The 19,044-nt window shown below is 49.3% G+C and overlaps 2 protein-coding genes, 1 non-coding gene and 1 pseudogene across 4 annotated transcripts in view; 3 read left to right on the plus strand and 1 right to left on the minus strand.

Moving 5' to 3' along the window:
• Positions 1–9,292, minus strand: part of LOC132542681 (UL16-binding protein 1-like) — a 29,591-nt gene extending 20,299 nt beyond the window's left edge. Inside the window, exon 1 of one of the 2 annotated variants that reach the window (XR_009553647.1) lies at positions 9,077–9,292. Coding sequence is in view for 1 of the 2 variants with exons in the window: in XM_060205351.1 (XP_060061334.1) it covers positions 2,563–2,635 (73 nt within the window). In the remaining variant the exon portion in view is untranslated. Of the gene's footprint in view, positions 1–2,562; positions 2,751–9,076 lie in introns of those variants that run through there. The other variant, XM_060205351.1, reaches the window with a different exon arrangement.
• Positions 665–1,184, plus strand: LOC132542574 (polycomb group RING finger protein 2-like). Its single transcript, XM_060205091.1, has 2 exons — positions 665–675; positions 764–1,184. The coding sequence occupies exons 1-2, from the start codon at positions 665–667 to the stop codon at positions 1,182–1,184; spliced, it is 432 nt and encodes a 143-aa protein (XP_060061074.1).
• Positions 9,293–15,353: 6,061 nt separating the features above from the next.
• LOC103107664 (large ribosomal subunit protein uL15-like) lies at positions 15,354–17,130 on the plus strand (annotated as a pseudogene).
• On the plus strand, positions 16,624–16,750 carry LOC132532438 (small nucleolar RNA SNORA3/SNORA45 family). Its single transcript, XR_009544505.1, has one exon. It is a non-coding gene; the product is annotated as a small nucleolar RNA SNORA3/SNORA45 family (small nucleolar RNA).
• Positions 17,131–19,044: the final 1,914 nt, after the last annotated feature.

The following is a 19,044-nucleotide window of genomic DNA, read 5'->3' on the forward strand; positions in this document are numbered from 1 at the left end:
TGTTTTCCATGTCTTATGCAGTTCTTTTGAAAACGCCTGTATGATATAGGTTTCTGTTCACCCCACAATCCTGATACTATGGCCATTAGTTAAAAAGAAAGAGGGAATTGTTGGTATGCATGAGACCCCTTCTGTTTCATTTGGTTTAAATCCCCCCTGCTTAACACTATTCTATTTACATAACCACTTCATTCTATTTACATAACCACTGTTAACAAGTACCACCCTCCCTCCAGGGCATTGGTGGTTCAGTGATAGGATTCTCGCCTGCTCCACCCCCTCCTTGTCACACTCTGATTTTCACCAGTCACTTTTCTCTCCACCCTCTCTATGTCACATCCTGTTTCCACCCTACTTGGCAAGTATATATAAAGACAGCATTGTGAGTTTTATTTTACCTTGAGTTTAGCTTAGCTCGGCTTAGATTGTGCTGTGTCCTGCATGAATAAAGAGATACTGCCTACAGCTCAACCATGAGTCCCTGGTCGTCTGTTACCCGCCCGTGAAGCCAGCCCGGCGAAAACAACATAACCCGTCGAAAACAACAGTTTTATTGTTGTAGTTGTTGTTGGATAGGACAGAGAGAAATGGAGAGAGGAGAGGAAGACAGAGGGGGGGAGAAAAAGATAGACACCTGCAGACCTGCTTCACAGCTTTTGGGGTGATGCCCCGAAGGTGGGGATCCAGGTACTTGAGCCACGATCCTTATGCTGGTCCTTGCTTTGCACCATGTGAGCTTAACCTGCTGTGCTACTCCCCTCAGCAGCAAGTTCTATAAAGGCATCAGGGACAGAGAGAAGGGCCCCTTGGCGAACGCTAAGTTTCTGCGCAGTAAGATGGGTGTGCCCAGCAAATACAAGGTGGAGGTTCTGTATGAGGACGAGCCTCTGAAGAAGTACTACACCCTCATGGGCATTGCCTACATCTACCCCTGGCAGCAGAATGGCCCTTTCCCCCTCAAGTACAGCGTGCAGCCAGCCTGCAAGCTGCTCACCTTGGGCACCAACACCAGGCGGGCATCAGTCACCAGTGTGAGTCAGTCAACAAGCTCCCAGCCCTGCCATGCTGCCGCCACCCCTTCTTCCCTGCCCAGCCCAGCCCCCTCTCCTGGCTCTCCCAGCTCCCGCCCCACCTCCCCCAACCCCTGGGCTGCAGCAGTCTTGCCTAGAATTCCTAACGAATGATATTCCCATATTCCCTTCCGTTCTTTTCATTCTAGTTGTTTTCATTCTATTAACAGACAGATGAAGAACACTTTCTGCTTCCACTACGTGTGTGTATGTGTGTGTGTGTGTGTGTGTGTCTCCATCCACAAGAAGAAGGTGTAAGGCCTGGTGTGTTTCCGGAAGCCTGGAGATCAAAAGGGAAGTGATGACAGGGTGTGAATACAACAGGGAGAAGAGAAGGTGCTGAAACCAGGCAGGACAGACAGGACCCGGCTCTCTAGCCCCAGGTGCTCCAACCTCGACTGCAGTTCTTGCAGGGTTTCTCGGGGTTCAGGCCATCCCTCTGCCCCCCCCACACACACACACCGCTTTGCTCTGCTCTCTCTCCTAGGAACCCTGTCCTCCGTTGACCCTCACATCACCTCCCCACTCATCAGGGGTCTTCAGGCTACACCTGCCCCCAGCGCTCCCAGATCAGCTGGAGAAACCCAGCCCAAATGGGGAGGGCGGGAGGGGCCAGTAGAGTCCCCTGATGGACTGGCTCGCCTCTAGGGGTGATGGGGCGCCCTCCTGCAGCGCCCACAGAACAGGGACCAGGAGGACCGCGGAGCGCAGCATCCTGGATCCCGAGATCCCGGCCGCGGGCCACCTCCCCGCACGCAGCCAGGAGATGGCGGGAGGGGCCTCGCTCAGGCCCCCAGCTCACTCAGGCACTGGAGGGCTCCACCTCTTCGTAGGTCCACACGGAGCCAAGCCTGTCCCTGTCCCTGTGCTGAAGCGGACACACATCTCTCTCTCTTTCTCTCTCTCTCTCTCCCGCCCTCCCTCCCTCCCTCCCTCTCTCCCTCCCTCTCTCCCTCTCTCCCTCTCCCTCTCTCCCTCTCCCTCTCTGCCCAGAAAGCTTCAGCCCTGCCCGCCTGCGTCCCACTCGGTCACCATGCGGCCACGGTGCCGCTTCCCTGAGGTGGCAGTTCGCTGGCATCCCAGTTCTCAGCTCCAGACTCACAGACAAGCCATAGGCACTGCGTCGGATAAAAACTGAAACCACGAGAAACTTTCACGTACGGCCCCAGTCTGCTCCATACGAAAAAATACCGTTCTTCAAACACACTGATTATGCAATAGAAAAATCTGCAAAACGCTCTCACAAATGCCAGGTGCTACTCTCCGGGACCCAGGACGCCCTGCCCGCCTCGCGATGGCCCGCCCGCCGCCTCCAGGACGCGCCCGCCAGCCCAACTGGGAGCGCGGCGCGTGGGTTCCGGGGTGCGCGGGGCGGAGCGGGCGGTCCTCGCAGCTGCGCTGTTGTGTCCCCCAGGGCCCGGATGCCCCTCCCCAAAGAAACTGCAGCCCAGCGAGTGCGGGGGATGGCGGAGTCCCTGCGGGACCGACTCACCCCCAGCGGCGACCGGCGCACCCTGCTGCAGCGCGCACAGAACAGGGACGAAGAAGAGCGCGAAGCTCGGCATCTTGAACCCCGGGATCCTAGCCCGGCGGAGACCTCCGCCTCCAAGCAGCGGAACGCACGAGCGAGAGTGGACGGTGACAACCACAAATCACCAGATTCGACGGCTGCCACTCACACTTTCGCGCTCTCATTCACAGGCACGATTGGTCCCCGCCCCGCACCACCCCGCCCTGCACCGCGCATGCGGATTCCGGTGCCCGCGATCCGAGGGTTGACCTGTTGCCTCTCTAGCTATTCGCAGCTAGGTCAGATTCTGGTGGTTGGTTATTCTTGTTACTCTGAATCCTAGAGTACTTTCCCTGCAAGGCTCAGCCCATGTCCTCAGAGCTGTCAGTGTGCAAACTCCTAAGGCACAGGACACACAGACTGAAACAAATGGTCGGGTCCACGAGCCGTGCGCAGGGACCTGCTTTAGCCTGGCACTCGATCCAGGCTCCAACCTGCCCCCCACCACCGCCACCGCCGTGCTGGGGAAAGTCTCAGTGCTGTCATGTTCATCTCTCTACCCATCTACTTTTCTCTCTTCTGATCTAAATAAAAAGTTGCTTCCTAGTGGTAATGCCTGGGCGATAACAGCAGCAAACGTCTTTGCTATCTTCTTCACGGGCTGCATTTTATGGTATGATCAAAATCTGTAGATGTGGGAGTCTCTTACTCAGCAAGAAGGGTTGGCCCAGAGACACGTGGGTGTTTTTTTGTTGGTTGGTTTGTTTCTGAGGAGGAGGGTGATTTTCTAAGGTCAGAGAGTGTCTGAGATCTGGGATCAGGTTGGGGCATATCTTGATGCCTCGGGGGAATTTGTCCTTCACCTGACCTAGGATGAGTCTGGAAATGAGAATTTCTGTTGGTCCCCTGGGAAAACCGTGGAAAAGGGGGTCTCTGAATGACAGATTCTGGCTTTCAGTTGAAAGAAAAATATTTCTAAAAAATGGTATTTCTAAATGGATTCTAAAACCGATCAACAGAGTTAAGTAAATATTACAATACTGCCTACCATGCATATTAGTACAAGTCTTAAAACAAAAAAGGTCTTACATATGTGCCAAAATGTTATTTCTACATAAATGCTCCCCTATTTGAACGTAATTTTATTAATTCCAGCAGAACTTTGTGTATTCTGTAACATGAAACTGGGGTAGTACCCACTTACACATAAGCCAGCATGATTGCCCACATTTGAAATATTTGTTACACACCCTGCTGAGATGATCATTCCCTAAGGAAAAGCTTTAGCCTGCTGCGTGAAAGGGGGCTCGCCAGTAAGGCAGACTCCCCTGTGAGTTCCCATCTCTATCTCTGAGACCCCAAGGGCCAGGGTGTGTTCCTGTTTCTCTCTCACTAACAAATAAATCTTTGAAAAATGAAATTTGATTTTAAAAGAAATTTCTAACAAAAATTACACGAGTTTCATTTTCTGAAGAGAGGTAAAACCCCAAAGAAACGTTCCACCCTCCTGGGGTCCATCCTCCTAAGGCGCAGTGTGTGCGCTCTGTTGGGTATGCTGTCTTCCGCCCACCCACCCCCTTTTTTTTATTTGAGAGAGACAGAGAAAGAGAGAGAAAGAGAGCAGGAGTGTCCAGAGCATGTCACCTCCAAGTTTGTGACCAACTGTCTAACTCTAGGCTCGCAGTGTTCTCCACCCAGTGGGCTGCACCCCTGAGACAGCACCCCTGAGTCTACTTATGTTTGTTTTCATGTAGCAGAGTCTATTTGTCAATAAAACTACACTGCTCTCCTGCCTTTCTCTCCCTATAAATCTCCCACTTCAGTCTGCAAGAGTTCTCTTTCCTAGAGAGAGAGAGAGAGAGAGAGAGAGAGAGGAAGGAGGAGGGAGAGGTCGGAAGAGGGGAGAAGAGAGGAGAAGAGAGGAGAGGAGAGGAGAAATTATAAAGAACTGAGAATCTGGAAAAGGACTTTGAAGTTAAAATTCGAATTCTTTTTTATTTATCCCCCTTTTGTTGCCCTTGTTTTGTTTAATTGTAGTTATTATTGTTGTTACTGATGTTATCATTGTTGGTTGGATAGGACAGAGAGAAATGGAGAGAGGAGGGGAAGACAAAAAGGAAGAGAGAAAGATAGACACCTGCAGACCAGCTTCACCGCCTGTGAAGGGACTCCTCTGCAGGTGATCCCTATGCAGGTCCTTGTGCCACCTTAAGAGAGGAGAAGGGGGCTGGGTGGTGGCACACCTGGTTGAGCTACCTGTTACAGTGAGCAAGGACCCAGGTTCCCCACCTGCAGGGGGAGAGCTTCACTAGCAAGCGCTATAACAGTGCTGTAGGTGTCTCTCTGTCTCTCTCCCTATCACCCCCTTCCCTCTCTATTTCTGGTTGTGCCTATCCTATAAATAAATAAAAACAAAAAAATTTTAAAGAGAGGAGAAGGTTAGAGGTGTGTAAGAATCTTTGTCACAGAACCTAAGGAATCAGCTGGTCCCAGAACCTGCCTTCCTTCCTGCCTTTCCCTGGAGTTAGAACACAGGGAAGATTTCACTCCACACCCACATTGCACCCCCCCCCCAACAACCTCTCCCCAGATTCTGCTCCCAGCCCTGGAGGAAAAGCTCAGACCAGGCGGCTAGAAGGGACTCAGAGTCCCCCGGAGACTATAAGTGCTTACCCGCAAGTGGGGCTCCCTCCAGGAACACCCCCAAAAGGGAGAGGAGCACCCATGCGGGGCACAGCATTGTGTGATCCCCAAGCTCAGAGAAGCCCAACATCCTCCCGCGGAGCTCGGGCACCACCAGCCACCAGGTCCGCTTTGTACCTGAGGAAAGTACCCCTCCTGGTCCTCCTCCCAGACCGGGGCCTCCACCCCTGCACCCAGACTGATGACCATGCCAGGAACAGCTCCCAGCCTGCAGACCTGCTCCCAAAGGAGAAATTCTTAATGTCCACTCAGAATGGAAAATCACCAGATCTTGTACGAAGTGTGAAACTTCCCGCAGCGATTCTCTGATTCTCTGCACCCAGCCGCCAGCGGGTGCCACTTAGTGCTCCCTCAGGCTCCCCACTGTTACACCCCAACTCCCCTCGACTGGCCCACCTCAAGACAGCCTCCCTCTCCAGCAGGGGAGCCCCCAGCAAGCGATTGTGACCACTGCTGTTGAGCAGTGAGTCCTCAGACCTCCCCTGACCTGCCCCCAAACCACCACCTTTCCCAACTACCGGAGTGACTCAGTGGACGCTAAATGATTTTTCCATCAGCAAAATGTGAAAGGCCCTGTATGTTTAAACTGTAGGGACTTGTTTGCTTGTTTGCGCTTTCTTTTTGTGATTTCCTGTAAAATTCTGTGAGCTGTGAGAGATTCAGCAGCGGGGGTCTGGACGGACACACACACACACACACACACACACACACACACCTCAGGACCAGGTTGTGTCAAAGGTCCTTAGGGCAGAGCCAGGCAGGAACTTGGAACACTTCCCTGACACTTAGTCTCCACACAAAAAAATACATTCATCTTGGCTGCAGAACATAAGTTCTGGCTGCTCTGGGGCCTTGATGTGTCTCCCCAGAGCAGTTTCTTCCTTATACACTAGAACTGGGTGGGAGACACATTATGCAAGACTTTCATGCCTGAGGTTCTGAGGTTGCAGGTTCAATCCCCAGCACCACCATAAGCCAGAGCTGAGCAGTGTAATGGTCTTTGTCTACCTCTGTGCATCTCTTTCATTAAAAGGAATAGAGCTGGCAATACAGCTCACCTGGAAGGATGCCTGCACTGCCATTCTGGCAACCCAGGTTCCATCCCTGCCCCCACCACACTGGAGGAAGCTCTGTTGTTCCTATCCTTCCCACTCTCCTTCCCTCCCCCCCCCCTCAAAATTATAACTAGCACTATCCAAGGCTCCACTGACACTCCTATAGGAAGAAAGTGCCAGTAACTGAACTGTGTCTGTGAGTGACAATATACTGACTCATTTTTACCACAAATTTCTTAAACCCTCACTTTCCCAACAAAGTACAAGATGAAACACTCTACTGAAACATGTTCACGATTTATTTGCTCATTTATTATTAATATTTACTTATGTATTCTATTTCATAGGACAGAGAAATTGAGAAGGGAACAGGAAGTAAAGGGGTGCATGTGCTGCTGAGGACTGAACTCAGGACCTCATGCTTGAGAGTCCAATGTCTTATCCACTGCACCATCTCCCAGACCACGGATCTCTTTCTCTCTCTCTCTTTTTTTTTTAAACTATTTTTTAAATATTTATTCCCTTTTGTTGTCCTTCATCTTTTATTGTTGTAGTTATTAGATAGGACAGAGAGAAATGGAGAGAGGAGAGGAAGACAGAGAGGGGGAGAGAAAGATAGACACCTGCAGACCTGCTTCACCGCCTGTGAAGCGACTCCCCTGCAGGTGGGGAGCCGGGGCCTCAAACCAGGATCCTTACAACAGTCCTTGCACTTTGCGCCACCTGCTCTTAACCCGCTGCGCTACCGCCCGACTCCCGATCTCTTTCTCTCTTAAAATGTATCTTTGTACACTTCATCCTAAAAGATTTGTGTAGACCTATATTCATAGCAGCATGGTTTGTAATAGCCAAAACCTGGAAGCAACCCAGGTGTCCAACAACAGATGAGTGAATGAACAAGTTGTGGTCTGTATACACAACAGAATACTACTCAGCTATTAAAAATGGTGATTTCACTTTCTTCGCCCCTTCATGGATGGAGCTTGAAGGAATCATGTTAAGTGAGATAAGTCAGAAACAGAAGGATGAATATGGGATGATCTCACTCATGGACAGAAGGTGAAAAATAAGAACAGAAGGGAAACACAAAGCAGAACTTGGACTCGAGTGGTCTAGCACTAAAATAAAAGTGTCTGGGTGGGGAGAGTCTTCAGGTCCTGGAACATGGTGGCAGAAGAGGACTTGAGGGGTTAGAAAGCTGAGAAATGTTACACATGTACAGACTACTGCATTTTACTGTTGGATGTAAACCATTAATCCCCTCAGTAAAAGGAAAAAAAGTCTGTACCCACTGTTTTAAACAATGAGTAACTGAAACATCATAAACAGAAACCGCAGACTAGAGGGTCTAGTGCACTCTGACTCAGAAGAGACAACAGCACACAGGGTCCAATAGACCTACTGTTTGGAAAACCCCCTACCCTTAGGACCTGAGGGCCTGGGAAGAGAAACTAGAGGGTGTACTGTCTGTTCTTAACCACTAGGGGGAGACAGGGCAGCACGATCCTCAGAAGAAAGTTTTGAAAGCAGCTTTAGAGAATGGAAGCGGCCAGGTGGTGGCGCACCTGGTTAAGGCGCACACATATTGCAGTCAACAAGGATCCAAGTTCAAGCCCCTGGTTCCCAATTGCAGGGAAAAACCTTCACAAACTTCACAAGTGGTGAAGCAGGGCTACAGATGTTTCCCATTCCCCTCTCAATTTCTCGGAAGGTCCTGTTATAGAAAGGTTCTGGGTAAATACAGAAGGGGGTGGGACAGAGAGAGAGAAAAGGGGAAGAGCGCAGAGGGGAGGAGTGGCAGTTATTTAAGTGTGAGAGGTGAGTGAAGAGAGTGACAGAGGATTGGGGAGAGTCGAGGAGAGGGGCCAGTACGCTTTGTGTGAGAGACTTTGGGCAGTTTCTGTGGGGGGGGTGTAGTGTCTGACAGAAGAATCTGGAGAGGTGACTGGCAGGTCAACAGGGGCTGGAAGGACAGTGTGTCCTGTGTGTGAGCAGGGTCAGAAGGTACATGAGGGGCCATGTTCATGAGAAAGTGTGTGTCAGGGAAATATCTGTGAGAGGGATGTTCTGGAAGTGGCAATCTCCATGAGTTGAGAGCTTTTCTGAGGAAGACTTGTGGAGGAGATGTGTGTGAAAGTGTGGGTACAAAGACAGTGTGAGGGGGGAAAAGGCTCATGTGAGGTACCAAGGTTCACAGAGGTGTAAGACTGACTGACTTGGGACCATTGCCAGCTAACACCACAGTCTGCTTCTGCTCAGAGCAGTTTCTTGGGCCCCACCCAAGCTCAGGAGCTGAACCCACTTCCTCCTCTCACTTTCCAGTCAGCCTGAAGACTCTGAGCAGTCCTCTGCCTTCACTCCTCTCCACCCTGCAGATGCCAGAAGTGTCAGTGTCACCTCCTGCTGGGACAGCAAGGTGTGTGTGTGTGTGTGTGTGTGTGTGTAGAAAGTGTGGAAATGGGTGGATAGAAGATTGGGGAGTATGTAGGTTCATGAAGCTACAGGAGGCCAGCAGAGTAGAAGGGGGCTGATGGCAGCTGAGGGGTGGGGTAAGGAGGGCACATCAGCAGATGCCCTCAGCCCTCAACTTTGCACCAAGCCCCAGCCCCCTTTCCCTCCCTTCTGTGAGTCTGGGACCACAACACTGTCTCCCATCTTTCTTGGGAGACTTCTAGTTCTCCTGCCCACCTGCTTCCCACCATGCTCCCCATCCCCCCTGCCTCCCCTCTCCTCCTCACCTCTCAGCCAGAGGCTCTCTCAGCTCTCCTGTGCTGTCCTTGGTGTTGCCAGTGCAGGTGAAGAAAACAGTGGCTGTGGAGGACAGTGGTGAGACCAAGAGGGGCCGTGGAGACAGCAGGCCATCCTCAGTCACTCACAGGCCATTGTCACCCTGCCAGCAGTAGCAGGAAAGGGGTTTCTAGAGGGAGCAGCTCTAGTGCTGAGCTTTTGGGGTGAACTTTTCTTCTACCTTCTGGGTTTATTTGTGGAAACACATCCTGTTTCTCAGCCCCACCCACAGGATATTGAGGCTGTCACATCTAGTTCCTTCCTAGCCCAAGTTAATTGAACTGTCTGTGCTCACTGTCTGTTACTCATTTGTGTTTGTTTGTTTGTTTGTTTGTTTGTTTTCAACTCTATTAGTAAGTGTAAGACCTCACACAGGCCCTCATGTTGTCCACTTCCCTGCACTTGGCACCATTCTCTCTACACAGCCATGCCTCCTCCAGCTCCAGCCTCCCCCCATGCTGACATCAGTGTGCTCACTCAGGACCATGCTGACATCAGTGTGCTCACTCAGGACCATGCTGACATCAGTGTGCTCACAGCACCTCAGGGCCCTGCCTGTGTCTTCCAGAAAGAGCCCCAGGTGGAGATGGGGTGGGGGGAAGGATACTAAGATTGGGGATTCCCCTTTTGCTAGTCCTTTCAGAGGAATTATTTACCTGGTGTCAGAGAGACTGGGGTTCCCAGAGATACCTTTCCTGAGCTAAGTCCATGGATTCTGCTGTCACAAAAGCCATAGACCGTGATGTTTACAGACAGGGCCATTTATTTCTGTGGTTCTGGAGTTGGATGGTAAGAATATTTGGAAGGAATTAATTGCCTTTTTTTTTTTTCTTTTGTAGTTGTGGAACTATCACTCTAGGATGCAATTTTCAAATCAAGACACACAGAGGAGTTGTGGTGAGGGAGAAATGATACCACTGTACAGAATATCCTCTAGTGGACAGATGCTAACCTGGGTGGGTGTGTGTGTGGGGGGGGGGGCAGGTGCACTACTCAGATGAGCTTTTTTTTTTTTCTGGCCAAATTATGTGTCTTCATTCAACTGAGGCCCATCCCCAGAGCTTCAGGCACAGGGCTAAGTCTTAACTTCTGGTGAAGAGAACTGAGAGGGACTTGCTATCCTACCCAGGAAAGTGGGGCTTGGGCTCATTCCCAGTGTAAGGGGATTGGGGAGCAGGAAGGAAGACAGAGGGACAGGGTTAGAGCCTGAGTCTCCACAGTGGGAGTGGGGAGGTGGCTGGGCCTCCTGCTCAGCTGGGCTTGCTGATTCAGCCGCTTCTCTCTGCAACTTGAGTCTCCTGCGGAGGGGCTGAGAGGTGAGCAGGGCAGGGGAAAGTGCGAGTGTCCACAGCTGAGCAAGACTAGAGGCCGGGCAACCAGGGATAGGCTGAGCTAGAGCTGAGGAGAAACCTGTGTCTCCTCAACATTCTGCACAAGAGAAAGAGTCTCCCACTGAGTCTCACGGGCCTTAGAACACAGGGAGAACCAGCACGTGAGAAAGGAGAGAGCTTGCTGTGCCCGTGACACATGCCTGCTTGGGCAAGTCTTTAAAAAGAGATTAACTGGGGCCAGGTGGTGGCGCACCTGCTTGAGCGCACATATTACAATGTGCAAGGACCCAGGTTCAAGCCCTTAGTACCCACCTGCAGGGGGAAAGCTTTGTGAGTGGTGAAGTAGTGCTGCAGGTGTCTCTCTGTCTCTCTCCCTCTCTATCACCCTCTTGATTTCTGGCTGTCTCTATCCAATAAATAAAGAAAAACAATTTTTAATGTAAAATATCAAATAAAAAGAGATTGACTGACTGACAAATTAACTGATTGATTGTGAGAGAGAAACCACAGCACTGCTCAGCTTGGGCACAAAGTGGTTCCTGGGGTTGAAAGTGTGGCCTTTGAGACCTCAGACATGCAGGTTCTGTGCTCTGATAGGCTGAGATGCTCCCTGGTCCTGCTTTGGCAAGTCTTAACTTTGCTTTTGGCAAACTGAAGATGAAGAAGGAGGGGTTGAGAGGAAGTGCCTCATTCAGGAGACACCAGGCAGGGGGAGGCCCAGGACAATCCAGCCAGAGTCCGGCACATAGACTTGTTTCTCTTCTGAGTCCATCATGCACCAGGACTGGCAGTGACTTTGAACATTGGCAGTTGGGAGCTGAGAGGACATTGACACTGAGTGTCAGGAGAGACCACAGAGAGGATGTTTTCAGAAAAGCTTCATGCATTTTACAAGAAGCAGTGAGCGAGTGCTGCAAAAGAAAGGGAACTGAGTAGTGCATTGAAAAGGAAGGGAACCGGGGAGTCGGGCTGTAGCGCAGCGGGCTAAGCGCAGGTGGCGCAAAGCACAAGCACCGGCATAAGGATCCTGGTTCGAACCCCGGCTCCCCACCTGCAGGGGAGTCGCTTCACAGGCGGTGAAGCAGGTCTGCAGGTGTCTGTCTTTCTCTCCTCCTCTCTGTCTTCCCCTCCCTCTCTCTCCATTTCTCTCTGTCCTATCCAACAACGACAACAACAATAATAACTACAACAAGGGCAACAAAAGGGAATAAATAAATAAATAAATGAAAGAAAGAAAGAAAGAAAAGAAAAGAAAAGGAAGGGAACCGAGTACTACATTGAAAAGGGAAGTGTCCAGGCCTCTTCCTCCACCTGCCTGGAGCCGAGTCCTGATCATCAGAGATGAAGGTTAATGCACGTTGTTACTTACAGATTTCAAGACTCAGTAGAGGGGGGCAAGAAAGACTCAAGAGAACTGACAAGGGGTTGAAGGCACGGACTGTCAGTATGAAAGACGCACAAATGAAATCTTTTTTTTTAATTTTATGGTTAGGGAAAGCATTGATTTGTAAGACTTTCAGTTTCATATTTCCCCATGATATAAGTCACCACACCACACCCTCAACCAATGAAAGCTCTTGCCCAGTTCCTAACATCAAAGAGAGCTATGCTTAGCACCACAAACCTCCAAGTTAATTCAACACTTTGTGAGAAATATGGTGGTTACAGGGATGGGGTGGGTGTGGGGCACAGAACTCTACTGGAGGACTCAGTGAATCAAAGAAGGACTGAGGACACACTGCTGTGGAGATGCGCTGTCCTCCCTCAGCTCCCCTTCCCCTTCCCCCTCTGTGGAGAAGTGCAGGAGTCTGGCCACACTGCACACAACTTCCTCCCACTACAGGAAGAGGGGATAGTGTCTACACAGAAACATGTCATTACCCTTTTAGGGCGAAGGTCAGGTAGATCAGCAGGTAGAGGGTAGAGCTTGTGTCTCATATGGGAGAGGCCTCAGGTTTGATCACCGGCATACTCATTTGTCAGAATGTTTCTCTTGCTCACAAATAAATAAATATTTTGTGAAAAGAATATCCAATTAGAGAGAGCTTAGTGGGGGTAGTAAGGCAGTTTGCCTGGGGGAGCACATCTGCTTTGCAATCAATTCACCCCTAACCACAACCACAATAGGAAGTCTATGATGAGGTGGTGTATCTCTTCCTTTCTTTCTTTCTCTATCTTTGTTTCTTTATATCTGAAAAGGTCAGCCCAGCATGATAAAGTGAGAGAGAGACTAAGAAAGGGTAAAAAAGGAAGGAGAGAGAAAGGAAGGAAGGAAGAAGGAGAAAGAGAGAGAAGGAAGTAGGAAGGGTAAAAGGGAAAATCAGCAACAGATCAGCAAGCCGGGAAGCCATGGAACCCTAAGCTAAGAGTTTGTAAGGCACCACTGCAGCTCACTACTGACATTTTTGGTTTAGGATAACCCAGTTGTAAAAAGGTTCACTGACTCCTTTAGGGGCATTTCTACCTCAGACAAAAACCACTTTTCAGAACACATCTGGCTCCAGCTCTCTGAGAGGGAGCCCTCACCCAACTTCACAAGCACTAGAGAGCCTCGTGGCATCTGGAAGTAGGTCACTATGAGCAGAAGACCCTGACCCCAAGGGGCACAATCCAGACACACTCCTCAGGGCTACGAAGCTGCCTCCTTCACTTCAGCTCCCAGAGCGCTGAGTCTGAAGCACCTCAGTTTACAGTTCCTCCCACACAAGGAAGTAAAACTAAAATCTTGACTTCTGGTTCCCTCTTACTCTCTGCTCCCTGCACCCAGATTAAACAGCTCCCCAGGGAGCTGAGTGGTTGAGCATGTCTTCCAGGATTGAGAGCCTAAGCAGACACAATGCACAGTGTGAAGACAAGAGCTGGTGGGGGTTCATGGCAGTGAGATGTGGTGGTGTGTTTCCTCTCTCTCTCTCTGTCTTCAGTCTCTGCAGCTCAGTGCCAACACTATGACACCACTGCTCCTGGTGGCCATTTTTCCTTTTTTTTTTTTTCTTTCTTTCCATTTTATTCAATAGAACAGAGAGAAATTGAGAGAGGAGGGGGAGATAGAGAGGAAAGGAGAAAGACACCTGAAGACCTGCTTCACTGCTTGTGAACATCCCTGCTGCAGGTGGGGAGCAGAGGCTCAAACCCAGATCCTTGCAAGGGTCCTTAGGCTTAGGTACTATGTGTGCTTAACCGGTGTACCACAGCCACGTCCCTTTGTCTCTCTTTATCTAAGTGTCCAATAAAATAAGCCCATGGGGTACAGCTTAGCAGTACTGGATGCGTTCAACTTCCTATGTTGTCTTTTTTATGTTTATGTATTTATTTTTATTTTTTATATTTATTTATTTTCCCTTTTGTTGCTCTTCTTGGTTTTTATTGTTGCTGTAGTTATTATTGTTGTTGTTATTGATGTCGCCATTGTTAGATAGGACAGAGAGAAATGGGGAGAGGAGGGGAAGACAGAGAGAGGGAGAGAAAGACAGACACCTGCAGACCTGCTTCACCGCCTGTGAAGTGACTCCCCTGCAGGTGGGGAGCCAGGGTTCGAACCAGGATCCTTATGCCGGTCCTTGTGGACTATTGACAAGACAGCAGGGCCTCGGGGAGCCATCTTGGAAAGTGAAGTAATATCCAAGATGAAGATGGTGGACCAACGGACCAAGACCTGCTCTGAACCCTTGTTGCCACAGTGATACATCAGAGTCCTGGGCGGCTTCCAGACTCTTGTGTGAAATGGAAAGCTATCATCTCTATTGTCATTTTATGTGTCCTTTCATCGATGTCCAGATGGAAAACTAACCAACACTAGCACTGGGTACCAGCTGTGAAGCTGTGGACCCTCCAGAGTCCTAATCTCCCCCACTCCCAGTCCCATTTCCTGTCCCAGGAAAATAAATCGCAGCTCACTGCTCTGGGGGTGCTGTCTTCCCAAGTGTCAGAAAATGGAATCTCCTTTCTGGGAACTCTCCCACCTCCCCCCAACCCCAAACCCAAACTACTTAGCTCTGGTGCCTCAGTCAAGGGCTCCTCTCCACCCAACGCCAGTGATGATTCAGGGCCACTGGGACCCAGGGGGATCTCCCTCCAGATGCTTCAGGATGAAATTGAAAGCCACCAACACCGACTGAACTTTCAAAATTACATTTATGGTTTAAGTATGCCTATTTCAACTCATGCAAAAGTTCATTTCCTAAAAATCTGTGCATTCTCTTAGTACCTTGAATGAGAACAGTCTAACTCTCTCTCTGGTTCCATGGTCTTTGGACCCTAGTAGGAGAGGAAGAAATGACCTGGTGTCACCAGGTGACCTCAGGGACAGGAGGGGCAGCCTCTAGCATGCACCTGAACAGGGGAGGGCAGTGCTTGTTGCCTGGGGGGAGGAGGGGTGCTGGCAAGGATGTCAGAACCCAGAGCCACAGGCAGCCAAATAGACACCAGTGAGAGGTTTCTTGTTTGTATGGCTTTCTGACTGTGTTCTGACTGAGTGTAACTCACACAGTCTGGAGACTCCAGGCTCTGTTCTGTTCCTTCAGTGAGCTCTGATGTGTGTATGGTTAACTTGGCTAAGCTCAAACCACAGTCTCAGAAATAATAGCTCCATTGTTTAGCCTTGGGGTGAGTGCTTGTAACCTCTCATAAATATGTGTTGGACAGGTAGGAGACATTTGCAGAAACAGTTGGGGAGAATCATGGTGACTTGGACAAGGGCAGCAATAGGTGGGGAAAGTGGTCAGATACAGAATGTCAGATACAGTCAACAAGCACTGATGAAGGGCTGAATATGGGATATGAGATGGGTCAACTAGATGAGTGACGGCACTATTTACTGAGGTGAAAGAGACGGACGGGCAGTGGATTGTTTTGTATGAGGGAGATTATCGGCTCTATTTTGTGTATATGTATATATATATATGAATTTTAAATACCCAGGAGGTATCAAACTAAGATATGGCCACATTAGGCTAGAACTCAAGGCAGAGAGCTCCTATGGGTTTAGAGCTATAAATGACAACGCCTCAGTTGAATGTGAAATTGGATGGAATTACTTTGAAGAGGATTTTAAGTGTAATTGAGGAACCTTGTGATCTCCATAGCTCACAAAAATGTAAGCATTCAGAAAAGGAAGAGAACCTGACAAAGAGAACCAGGAAGGAGCTGCCAGTGGGTAAGAGAAAACCAGAAGAGGAAACATATCAAAAGCCAAATAGGAAGGTATTTAAGGAATAAGCGGTTGGTTGTCTGGGTGATAAACTTTAGAGAGATCTATTCAGATCAGAGCTGAGCACAGATACTAGGTTTGGCAGCTGTCTGTAAGGACACTGAAGCTTTGATAAATATGGTTTCACTTTCTTTGAAAGTCTGCTCGAATTGGTTTAAAAGTGATTAGGAAGGAGGCACTTGCAGATCGGCACTCTCCCCAAGACAACAATTAAATACATCAAAGGAGACCAAATTGGACCCATGATTTACAGCTTGAAAGATCTACAGCTCAGGTGGGTGCTCCCCTGCGATTGGGGTAAAAAGGGGCACAGGTTTAAAGGTTAACACAGTCCAACCAGACAGAGCTCCAGGTGGGCGGCCACAGGGCAGAGCAGGGCCATTTTGGACAGAGAGTGGAGTTACTAGCACCAGAAGAAAAGCGAAGTTAAACCTCCCAATCTTTGACTGGGGTTCTCTTAGCCTTTTGAATTTAAGGCAAGGACTCAACAAAAAACAAAGCTTTCATGATCACAAGACAGCCCAAAACACAAACTACCACAAACCCACCGGCATGGATCATACAATAAGAGAAGCCTAGAGATCACAACAGCACCACCTGCTGGCCAACAATAGCAAGCTCCATAAATGTGTGAACAAAGAAATAAGCAAAAATGTGCCACTACAAGCAGATAGAAGTAAAAGACAGGAAAAACAAAACATCCCAGACACAGAGACATAATCAGAGACAGACTATAGAAAGCTCATCATGAGAATTCTCCAAGAATCTAAGCAGGAGTTGAAAAAGCATTTTACTTTGGAATTAAGACACACAAAAGAGGAACTCAGAACAGAATTTGATAAGAAGCTACAAAGTTTGAAAGAAGAATTTCAAGCTGAGTTCACTAAGCAGTTAGAAAGTAAGGGGTTGTAGTGTTATGTGGAAAACTGAGAACTGTTATGCATGTATAAAGTATTGTATTGCCGAGGCTGGAGTCTCGCCCGGGCATGGCATTGCCCGGTCGTGCTGGAATCCTCCGAGAGCAGCCGCTGGCCGTATCCGCAGGCCGTGGCCCCGTGGCCGGGCCGGTCTCCAGGCCAGGGACAGGCGGGCGGGCGCCTGCGGGGGCGGCTGGGCGGGCTGTGACGGGCACCCACCCTGCAGCCACCCCGTCTTCTTCGGGAAGGTCTGCATGCGCAGTTACCACCTGAAGCGGAACCAGAGCTTCTGCCCGACCCTCAGCCTGGACAAGCTGTGGACCCTGGTCAGCGAGCAGAGGAGCGTCAACGTGGCCAAGAACCCGGCCGGGGCCGCCCCCATCATCGGCCGGGGCCGCCCCCATCATCGACGTGGTGCGGTCGGGCTACTACAAAGTCCTAGGCAAGGATAAACTCCCCAAGCAGCCTATCATCGTGAAGGCCAAATTCTTCAGCAGAAGAGCGAGGAGAAGATCAAAAGTATTGGCGGAGCCTGTGTCCTGGTGGCTTGAAGCCACGGGGAAGGTTCATTAAACGTCGTGAATGTGAAAGAAAAAAGTATTGTATTTACTGTCGAATGTAAAACATTAATCCCCCAATAAAGAAAAAAAGAAAATGTGTATTAAGAAATTAATGATATGTTAGGTAAGGTGGGTCAAACAGTGGCAGGCCAGCAAAGCTGAGGATTTAGTCCCTGCAGCCAGTACCTTAGATTGCAGAACAGAGAGGATTCCCAGCTGCAGGAGTTCAGAGTGCTGATCAGCTGACCTTGAAGGACTCAGCCTGACTTGAAGACTCTGAAAATGGAGCCATTTCTCTTAAGTTTGAGGTACAGGAGGTGTGGACTCCAGATCCTGAGAGAGGCCAGGAAGCGGAGCTCCCCAAAGGGGTCCTGCAGGCACTCAGCTGACAGCACCCCAGAGACTCCCACACACTTCTCACCCCACACAGTAAGAGGGAGAATGTGGGTGGTTTTAAGTCACTGAAGAGCTTTAAAGTGGTCACTGATCTTATGCATATGTGGACTTGAAAGAGTAGAATGGTGGGTGGTGGTAGATAGCATAATGGTTAAGTAAAGAGACTCTCATGCCTGAGGCAACAAAAATCACAGGTTCAATTCCCCATACCACCATAAGCCATAGCTGACCAGTGCTCTAGTAAAAAAAAATAAATAAAGTGTGGAATGGCAGGTACCAGTGAGTGAAGTGGAGGATGAAGACATGTCATTGAAAGACACAAAATTCCAGGGGGCCAGGCAGTGGTGCACCGGTTAAGTGAACATAGCACAAAAGCTCAGGGACCAGCACCAGAATCCAGGCTCAAACCCCTGGCTCCCCACCTGCAGGGGAGTCGCTTCACAAGCGGTGAAGCAGGTCTGCAAGTGTCTATGTTTCTCTCCCCCTCCTCTGTCTTCCCCTTCTCTCTCAATTGCTCTGTCCTATCCAACAACAATAATGGAAATAAAAAAATAAAATGGCCTCCAAGAGCACTGGATTTATAATTCAGGGACTGAGCCCCAGAGATAACCCTGGCTACAAAAAAAAAAAAAAGATACAAAATTCCAGTTACCAGATGGACCTGTACTGGCATCCAAAATAAACCACAATGACTAATGTCAGTAATACCATAAGCATATTAAAGGCTCGGATTAGTATATATTCAATGACGACCACAAAGAAGGAAATGGTGATTATAACAGGATGGAGCTACTAGTGAATGTTAAGGGAAAGCCATTTTGCACATGGTTTTCAATGGCTCAAATGTAATTTAAGATGTCTACCTTCCTTAGTGTGACAAGTCCATTCCATCTCAGTGAAGTCTGAAATACGGGGAGCAAACAAAAATTAAAATACAGGGACCATCTCTCTATGGAAAAAAGTTCAGATTACAACCTTCAGGATAGCCCCAAGCAAAAAATAGGGATCTGTGTGCCTAAACTTGGTAAATTTAATGCTATGACTACTTCAATAAAATTGATTAGTAAATAAAAAAGAAAAACATCTCAAACTTCGGTCTGAAACAGGGGGGACAGGTGTGCTTGCCAAGAACAAAGAAAAGTGAGTGTTTGGTCTTTTTCCCCACACCATGGATTTGCAAGGTGTTTGGTTAGTGACTTGGTCCTGCTACTGCTCATGGGGAGGAGCTCAGAGCAGAAAGCCTGGGACAGTGCCTGCTCCAGCCATCACTCAGCTTTGTCACTGCACTGTGGTGTAAGCTCAGCTTCTATTGCTTTTTTAGTTTTCCCAAAGAAAGGAATAGTCTCGAGCTCTTTACCACATCTCCTGAAGAACATCTTTCAAGGCAGAGCACAGCAAACCCCAGCAACAACCAGGTGAAAACTCTGAGCAGCACAGCAGCCGCCAGCCACATGACTGATGAAGAATGAGACCACGTGACGGGCAGCCTGAAGCCCCTGTCCTCAGTCA

Source organism: Erinaceus europaeus, chromosome 13, assembly GCF_950295315.1.
Source record: "Erinaceus europaeus chromosome 13, mEriEur2.1, whole genome shotgun sequence".
Taxonomy (NCBI): domain Eukaryota; kingdom Metazoa; phylum Chordata; class Mammalia; order Eulipotyphla; family Erinaceidae; genus Erinaceus; species Erinaceus europaeus.